The sequence below is a fragment of the Pygoscelis adeliae genome, unplaced genomic scaffold (assembly GCF_000699105.1).
Source record: "Pygoscelis adeliae isolate BGI_AS28 unplaced genomic scaffold, ASM69910v1 Scaffold361, whole genome shotgun sequence".
Taxonomy (NCBI): Eukaryota; Metazoa; Chordata; class Aves; order Sphenisciformes; family Spheniscidae; genus Pygoscelis; species Pygoscelis adeliae.
In genome coordinates this window covers 263,007-272,316 of record NW_008824187.1, presented here as the reverse complement: position 1 = coordinate 272,316, position 9,310 = coordinate 263,007, and the positions used below count along the sequence as shown (strand labels likewise).

The window sequence follows — 9,310 nt, the reverse complement described above, 5'->3', positions numbered from 1 at the left end:
TATCACACCGTTCAAGCTTTTTTATTTAGCGACAAAGACTACTGAATATTAAGTTACTACAAAAGAGTTAACTTTTTTGTCTCAGCTGATATTGACAGCGAGCAGCTATAAATTCTCCCAGCAATGCTTTAGAAAACAAGAATACTGTTTAGAAAATACTGCTGGAAGCGCGACACCACACATTCAACCCCATTTCTCTTATTTCAGGCAGATGGTTTCAGTTTTAACTCCACTAGCTATTTTCGCATTGTATTTTTAAACCCCGTGATTCTTCACATTTAACAGCAATACGCTTTTGAAGAGTAAACAAAAGGTCTGGCTGTTTTTAAAGCATACTTCGATACAGCTTGAAGCAAATTCTTACCCAGACAATGAGATCAGCTGTGTTAACACAGAATACTTACGCATTGATTGGATCATACTTTGTTACTCCGTAATACGGAATAGTTTCTGCACGCTTGATAACATGCTGCGTGTCGTAGAGCAGGAACATGCCAAAGAGTACCAATCCACCATAAACAGCTACCGAGTACAAGCCAGCGCCAAAAGCAGAAGTAGGAGGCAAGAACATGGATCCTGGAGAGGAATGTACAATAGTGTTAAAGAAAGCTACTATATGCATCTGCTACTCTGAGGTGGGTCAGATTTCAGTTACTGTAGCACATGTTTTTCAATGAGTATTCAATTCTCAATTTGTGGTGCATATTCGATGCCACGAGCTTTAATACGCAAGCTGAAGATGCCACATGAACAACCTGATCCAGTCATTTTGAACACCCTAGGGAATTATGTGTCCTTTTCTTCACGTGTAAGTGCGTCTGTCCCTAGGACAATAACAATGCCTAGAAACACATAAGGGAGAAAGGCAATTGGATCAAGAACTATGATCACGTTTACTGCCTTCCCTAGTCACTGGCAGCAACTAAAAAAAAAAGCCACAACTGTCGGCCGTTTGTCACATTAACACCTGTCAGAACTGTAACTTCATGTTTGTTTTCAAGAACAAATCTAACAGAGTATTTTCTGCTGTGCTAGAGTTGTAAGGCAAATCTTAACTGGACAGACCAGTCCACAATTAAACATGAGCTGCATCTTAGCAGCGTAAGTTTATAACCTACTTTATCTGACAGTATTAAAACAGTATTTTACCAATTGAAGAGGCAAGAACAAAGCCTAAGCCTATTCCAAGCGGTCCTCCCATGTTCAGAAATTTTTCACTCGGAGCACACATGGCCACAGTTGAGAGCCCTCCGACGATTCCAGCAGTATACCAGGCAGCTCTGATCAGCAAAGGACCTCCCAAGAAGGCTAGAGGAGCCACCACTGCACCCATGACACCTAGCCAAAGGAAAACAAAACGACACCCATGAGATTTGGTAAAAACACCACCTGCCAAAACCATTTTCTTTTTTTTCCAGTCAGATAACATGGCTCAAACTAATCTACTTACATGACAAAATATCAATGCACTTGATCGTGCACCTATCTAGGTAGGTGCACAATAAACTGGCAACCTTGAATTCCATGACCTACTTTTATCCAGCTCTGTAGAGTACTTCAAGGAGCTGGTCTTTGGAAGAAAGACTAACAAAAGTCAACATATTGATCTGTTCAAAACAGAGCTGGTAAGAGATACTCAGCATAGACTAATCGACTACATAATAGCCATAGGAACACTCAACACTGAAAAGCAGGGCAGATTTCTGCTACAATTATTAGACAAGTAAGTGTCAGACTTTTTGCTAGAGTCTTGTATGAAACCTCTATCTAGTCCATCAATATCACATTAGGTTGTTTAACTTAATAACAATCACTAAAATAAACACAATTTCTTCTTGGTAGAAATGTTAGCTCTTGAGAGGCAAATATGATTCCAGTGCCTACCACCCACGTGTCTTTCCTGAACCATAAATTATTTCTGGCAAAACAGTTTTGAAAAATGATAGCCATGGTTATTTGAAGCAGGTACCATTAGTGAGAAACCGATCTGCACTCACAGCTTACGTACCTGATGGGAACACGTATCTAAGAAGCTGTTTAATACTAAAATCTCATTTTTCTAGTCAAGTTTTGAAATACTTTCCTAACCTGTACAGCTGAAGAACGGCAAGTGTAGGCAATAGCGCTTACAGAAGCTATAGTGCCAGAAAGCAGTCACAAAACCAAAGCAGCTATGAAACCAATTAGTTCTATCCAATGTGGCATATACGTATCTCAAATTTAACTTGAGCATGACTTTTAGAAAATTATGAAAAAAATATTAAGAGTTGTGTTAAGGACGCTTAAGAAATCTTCCCGACATTCAGGACGTTTTATTGGTCTCTGAAAAATCTTAACTCTCCTACAACGGTATATAAAAATTTACCTTAAAGTCGAAGTTTTGTTAAAGTAAGAGTCTGGTCACACTGAAGCACAGACACCTCTACAATGAACACTAAAATCACATACCTGAATGCATCATCCAAGCCAAATGTTTAGCCGCTGGATTATTTTCATAGGATATGGACCTGACCAACATTCCAGCACCAATCATAGCTGCAAAAGTTGCACCTATTGCCTGTAAGAACACCATTACAGAGCTCACGTTAGCATTAGGACATACGGTCTCTGTTCTAACCTCCTAGTCTAAAAGTCAATAGCGTAATTCTGAAAAGAGCAACCTAATTCATAACTGGAGCGTTTGCCAATTTTACTCCTGTAAGGTTACAGTCAAATCTTCGCAGATCCTAGCTTGTGGCAATTCCATTTTACTTTTACTCAGTCTTCTAGGAATCCCAAGTTTAGCAGTAAGATGGCAACAATCTCTTAGTTGTGTAAGGTAAGAGAAGGAAAACATATGGTTCTGCCCCCTTACTCTAATCCTCATTAAGGTACCGGAAATGCTAGCCTTACTTTTTTCTTGTACATTTCTCCACCCAAAGCCAATACTCAGTTCACATGCTTTTGCTACCAACGATTTTCAAACCTCATTGCCTCCTCTTCCTGATGATTCTGAGCAGAATCGTCCAGCAGCTAGCAAACTGGTCAGAAGTGTACAACTTTGGTTTGTCACCAAGGATGCATTATTAAATTAATCTCCGTAAAATTATGTAGGTGTCGGCATTTAGCTGTTATCGTTCCACTCCACCTAGCACACTGAATATGTACTAAGCAGACACATTTTGTTAGCAGTTTGCCTGGATGATTTGCCTACCAGTATCATTTCAGCCTTGGCAAACAGGAGACAGCTTTCAAGGAGCCATGCAGAAGAGCACAGGGAGGAGTAAGAATGCATAGGGACCTCAGTTTCCATTTTTAGAAAGTGATAAAAATAGTGTCATTAGCCTCAGACGGCTATTTATAACAGGTTCTTACTTGCATGTAGCTGGTAAGGATAGCATAGCAATTTTTTTGCTCGTGTAGTTTGTCTTTGACAAACTATCAAAGAAGTATAGAAGGTGCATGTCAGCACGTAATTAGAATCACCAAATCTTAAATGACAAAGTATCATTAGGATACTTAAGTAGACTTTATGGATAAGGACACCAGTGTAAATGAAGTTTTGCCTTGCTTTTCACCAAGCAGTTTACATTTCACATTTTTTGTATCAACCATCACATTTGGGGTCTTTTCTCAGTAAACGTTTTTATTTTTGTCATATAAGCTTACCAGCCAGGAGCCTCTTGTCATAAGGCTCATGAGTGCCGGAGATCTGCTTACTGCTACAGCAGACAGTGCCGTCAAGCCAATGCTTCCCGCAAAGTACATGTAAGTAGAGTGAATTCTGTCTTTCACATACTGTGGCCAAATACTGAAAAATAAGCAGTCATACATAGCTGTGCAATTGCCAGTATCAGAATGAAGACCAACTAAAAACACAATCAAGCTGTTAAATATATTCATAGCTATGGATATAAGGGAGGTTTCATAATAATGGTGTGGTCTAGCAACCTCTGCCGTGAGTTTCCCTTACAACAGGGGGCTGAACTTCCAAACCTTGCTGGTCTAATGTAACATTACTCTCTAGAAACACCGCAAATTACAAATAATGCTAATTATAGTTCAATTCTAAGGAGGAAGCATACATGGGAAACAGAATAACGAATGCTTTTTAACGATGGAAAAATAGAGAATGGTGTATATATAACAAACTGGTTTAAGGAAAAATGTCTGCAGAACGTGTACTGGGCACTGAGTAGCCTGCTGAGCAGCTCACAAATTGCTGAGTCACAGTGCACCCGATTATCTGACATCACAAGACACGAACGTCATTTTGAGAGCTCTAACAATAGCAACAGACCTAGATGTGAACGAGAGTTTCTGCAGTATGATTTGGTCACACTACGGACAAGAAACTTTCCCTGCTAACACCAAACTTAAACACAGTGCACACATTTTCTCCCATTTTACTCTTTTGACTCATTACTTCAAGGCTTGTGGAGAACAAAATCACAGATAGCTGTACCAATGAAAAGCTTCTCATAGGTACAACTAGCAAGCACTCAATACGAATGCAGAAGGTCATTTCCAAATATAAACCTAGAGTAAGTGAAGCAAAGTATCTCCAGAACTCATTTCTCCCAAGCCCATGCTTATCACTAACCTCTTTTGAAGTCTAAGCGACTATTTGGTTTTGCCATCACAGTCAGGTTTTTGCTGGCCGAAAAGCAATACGCCAAAGTTTTAAGCAAAACATATTTATTAGAGCAGGGTTTATGCCACGATAAGTAGCGTGTTCAAAGGAGACTCCCTTTCCAACATGCTGTACTGGAGTTTAACGAACAGCCTCTCAGGAACACCATGCAAAGTGGTCTTAACAATATGTTTTACAGAAGACCACCCTTCATAAATTATCTGTGGCACACCTCATAAGACATATTTATATACTCTTCATAATTAAATTCCAAATTTAGCAAAACAAAGGAACTCACTTAACTCAATATCCATTTAAGCTTGGGGAATTTAAATTTTGTTTTCAGTTATATGCTTTAAAATCCTACACAGACCAAGGCAAGGGCTTTCTGTTCAGAGCTTAAAAGAAAAATAAATGTAAGCTGTGTGTACACTGGGTAATACCAGCTGAAGAAGAGACGCATATAAAGAGGAGGAAGATTGGCTTAACATACCCTTTACTTAAAACAGTAAGCCATCCTACTTACGCAGCTCTTTCAATAGCTCCAATCTCACTGGACATGCCCATTCCATAGTAACAGAGGGCCCCCAGGCCAACAGCAGCCCCTCCAGCAACAATAAACTTCCCCAGACGGTCAACTGTATAAAAAAAAAAAATCCACACTCTCATGACTGCTTTTTCTTGGATAGTTAATAACATCCTCACATGAGTTTTGCTGTGTCTGCAATAGCTGATCCATGTTAGGATTCTTTCTTAAAGCTCCACTTAACTTTTAAGTCACTGCATTACCAGTTCTCAATGAGCTACGTGTGAAAAACTCTAGGTTCAGCCTACTAACACATAAACCAGAGTAAAAAATAAGAGACCAGCTGGTAACATGCCAGGTTTACTGACCTTTATTACAGCGACAGGAATTCCTACACAAAACCAGTTAACAGGTTCTCCAACAGAAGAGTTCACCTGTCAGCTGATTTAGTATACCATTTCACTATCCAACTCGCTATGAGACGGGAGAAAAACTAGACACTGTGTCCCTTCCTCCCATTCATCTGCCCTTAACCTTTGCTCCTTCAAGAGCTCTTTGGTAGCAATTAGATCCAAATCAGTTTAAAAAGGGATTTCTAAAGCTTATGGGCAACAACACATGACTTACTATTGGTTTTTACTGTCTGATTTTTAGACATAGTACCTGTGTGCCACGTATCACATTACTGCTACAAATACAAATATCAGTCATAAAATGTTGTTATAACCGAAGTAAGAACAGCTGAGACCAAATACTTTCAGTTGTATAACTCCCTAAGACTACGCTTTTCCCTAACGTGTTATAGCCAAGACACTATCTAGCCAATCTACGTATATTCCATTTGTCAATTCAATGCTACTACAGAGAGTTTACAAGTCTGTTCTGCTGAACGCTGCTATCTAAAAAAATCCCTTTGTAATCCACTGAAATTACGATCCACACTAGATGTACGAGCAAGCACACTAAACCCATGCCTTACGTAACCGTAGCACCAGAAACTTTTTTTTTTGCAAACTGCACACACGCTGTAGAAAAATCCTTCATTTAAAAAGTACACAAAGGAGACATAGCAAAGCAAGTGTTTGTGTATTTTTTTTAATATCTGCAACCAAGTCTCCATTAAGAGACAACCATTTTTTACTTAATAGTTCTCAACAGCAGCTTAAAGTAGAGACAACAAGGAATTTCTCTATACTGTGACATATCTGCAGCTTTAAACTTTACAAGGAAAGGAAAACAGAGAAACTGTCTCCAGTCATTTGAGGGAGATCGGTAAGCAAACTTACACATGAAACAATATTCTTTGTCTCTTTAACGGTTTGAAGGAAACCGATTCATGTGAGGAAGTTTTAAGTTAAGCTTCAAAGATTCTCGGTATTTGAAGCAGAGCTACTCTACCTTTAAGTGCCGTTTCTGCAGATGGCTCAAATGCTGCTTCTTTAATTTCCTGGCCCATTTTTCCACGCCTTACACCCGTTCTTACTCTGGTGGCATAACACTGTTGGATTCAGAAATAACATAGGAAAGATTCAATGAAATAAAAGAGAAGACATTTCTTATCAATCCACTTGCTACACTTAAAATTGCTACATAGTCTCTTATTCACCTGTGCTTACCTCCCAAAGACTGTGCTCAAGGAAAACAACTTGAACCTTAAAGTGTAGGAAGCTTTGTGAATAACATTCACACACTCTGGAAGTACAGAACCAATGCAGTGAATTTCAGAAGCTGAAGTTTTCAGTCTGTGTTTCTTCTACTCTAGTCCCACTGTACTAAACAAGGCCACAAGGCTTTTTTTTTTTTTTTTTTAAATCTAAAAACATACTCTTCGCTTAATTTTGTAAAAAAATTATTTTGCTTTCTATGTAAAAACACTCTTCATGGAAACAGTTTTACGTAAAAAAACATTCTTGCAAAACACTTGTACTTTGCAGACATAAATTTGGGAAAGCAGCACGAAGTCTTTGCTTTCAACTCCAGCCTTGATTTAGAGAACAAACCTTGAATGAAGGCCTATAAACTTAAGATTTTTAAGGCTGACAAGCTCCAAATAAATATAGCATGCTGCTCAAAGTCTTAGTAAGCTGCAAGAGCAACACAGAATAAACTCATATTTAAGTTCAGAAACAACTTTTGAAGTTTCCTTATAATTTTTCCCAGGAATCTCTAAATTGTTATACAGGCACCTGAGCAACCAAGAGCTCACTCAAAGCTGCGAGTTTGTTTTAACACTAAAACCTGAAATCTACAAGCATTGCTATCATCAGCCATCAGAGCAATGAAAATCAGGAAGTTTGCCATAGCACTTCAGGTTTTTTGTGTTTTGCATCTAACCAAATCTAGCCCAACCCTGTAATTATGTAGCACTTGCCACAGAAATAAAACCACCACAAAAAAACACCTCAAGACAACACCTGGCAAAAAAAAACCCAACACACCTACAAACTTAGGATGCTTAAAACAGTTTTTTATGCTTAAGAGGAAAACACAAAGGAGGTGAAGAATTTGCCATTGGCACTTTCACCAAGACGATGGCAAAAGAGCAGTGCTTCCTAACGGTTGTGAGTTACCTGGGCGGAAAGCAAAAATCAAACGTCTTCCCTCAATAAAGAATAAACAGACAGCGTCTTAGGGTAACAACAGTCCAGTTCTTAAAATTGCTGGTAAGATGCATGATAGTCCTACCATAGTTCAGAAATTGTTCTAACCTGGGCTACAGCTCTAAACACATATTGGGACTCAAGCCTTTGAAAAGAAAGTTTTTACTTTAATATTGTATTTAAGAGGCTTACCTGGAAACAGGGAGCTAGGAGGAGGTCAGACAAGAATTTCTGCTCTTCCCACCTTACATAGTAAGGCTTGTCCATCACTAACTGCCTCCTTTAAGCTCTTTTTTCCAGTAATTTCAATGGGGAAATAGTCATTGGAACAGAAGATATTATTTCAATTGCTCTTAAACCCCCTGTTTTTTGACTGCGTAACACTCTTCCTTCAGTAGATTAGAGCAGGTACTTCAAACAAGCAGAAGGCTTGTCATCATTCAGAACAGGTACTCCATGCAAAGCGATTCTTTTGGCAAAACACTCAACTCTAAAATATCAGCAGTCAGAACCTTTAGAAAGAGAATTACCTTACCTGGTTAGGCTGCCACAGCCTGTATGCTTTTATATTGGAGCTCCTCAAAGCTGGGGAAGCCTGAGTAATGGTGGGGCGGATAGTCTGGCATGATAATGCCCTCAGGCATACTAGCCTGGCAGCCAGCATGGTCACTTAGATAATTAGACAACACTGTGGTCCTGCAAGTACACAAGAAAATATGCTTTACTATTTTGTTATGTGGTTTTCAGACAACAAGGTACATTTACTACTTACTCTGGACTACGCTGCAGCCTGTAATAGAAACGGTATTATCACTAGAGTACTGTACTAAGAGCCAGAACCTTCATGCAGTTTAACTCTGTTCTATCTATATTTGTCTCCCATTTCCATCAAAGACTTATCTCTCACAACTTACCCGAAAACAGGAGGACGTACCATTTTCCATACATATAAATTACATTAAGTACCTACTTATGTTTGAGTTACTCTGGCAACTAACTTTCATTTTGAGACGTAACACTGCGCGAGTACTCTGCCCTCCAAATTTACGTAAGTTTCAGCTAAGTATAAACCTAAATGAGTAAAGAGCATAACGTATGTGGTGGAAAGAGTTTCGGAGAGGTTTTAAGCCGCCCTTTGAGGAACTGATTAGCTTTACAGACACGGCGTTCCGTCACGCTCACAGCCCAGGACGCAAGCGCAGGTCGTCTTGTGCAGTTGCGATCCGGGACCAACGACGCCATTTTTCAGAGCGACGCCACAAGCGGACACCAGCCTGTGTATTCCACAGGCAGCACTGAAACCGCTCCCGTGCTTCCGCAAACAGCGCTCGCCTTACACATAAAAAAAAAAACCCCCAAGCCCTTGCAGTTACGCGCACTTTAATTACGACCGTATACGGCCCCCGATATCACAGGTCACCCCAACTACCAACACGGTTTTTTCAAACAACCGTCCGTAGCCTACACGTAGGGGGCCCGATATAATTTCAGAGCCTTCTAAACTAACTTTGAACACGCACGAGAAACGAGCGCCCGCAGAAACCCGTCCCAGCCTAGGCAGGGCGGCGAGGA

At 39.7% G+C, this 9,310-nt stretch overlaps 1 protein-coding gene across 2 annotated transcripts in view; it reads right to left on the bottom strand.

The window, feature by feature from the left end:
- Positions 1–9,281, bottom strand: part of GHITM (growth hormone inducible transmembrane protein) — a 10,062-nt gene extending 781 nt beyond the window's left edge. Inside the window, exons 1-8 of one of the 2 annotated variants that reach the window (XM_009334609.1) lie at positions 9,259–9,281; positions 8,274–8,434; positions 6,537–6,636; positions 5,139–5,250; positions 3,649–3,790; positions 2,449–2,557; positions 1,150–1,338; positions 405–576 (exon numbers count right to left, since the gene is read on the bottom strand). In XM_009334609.1, the coding sequence (XP_009332884.1) occupies positions 405–576; positions 1,150–1,338; positions 2,449–2,557; positions 3,649–3,790; positions 5,139–5,250; positions 6,537–6,636; positions 8,274–8,402 (953 nt within the window). In that variant the 5' untranslated portion in view covers positions 8,403–8,434; positions 9,259–9,281. Of the gene's footprint in view, positions 1–404; positions 577–1,149; positions 1,339–2,448; positions 2,558–3,648; positions 3,791–5,138; positions 5,251–6,536; positions 6,637–8,273; positions 8,435–8,835; positions 8,855–9,258 lie in introns of those variants that run through there. The other variant, XM_009334610.1, reaches the window with a different exon arrangement.
- Between the last annotated feature and the right edge of the window lie 29 nt (positions 9,282–9,310).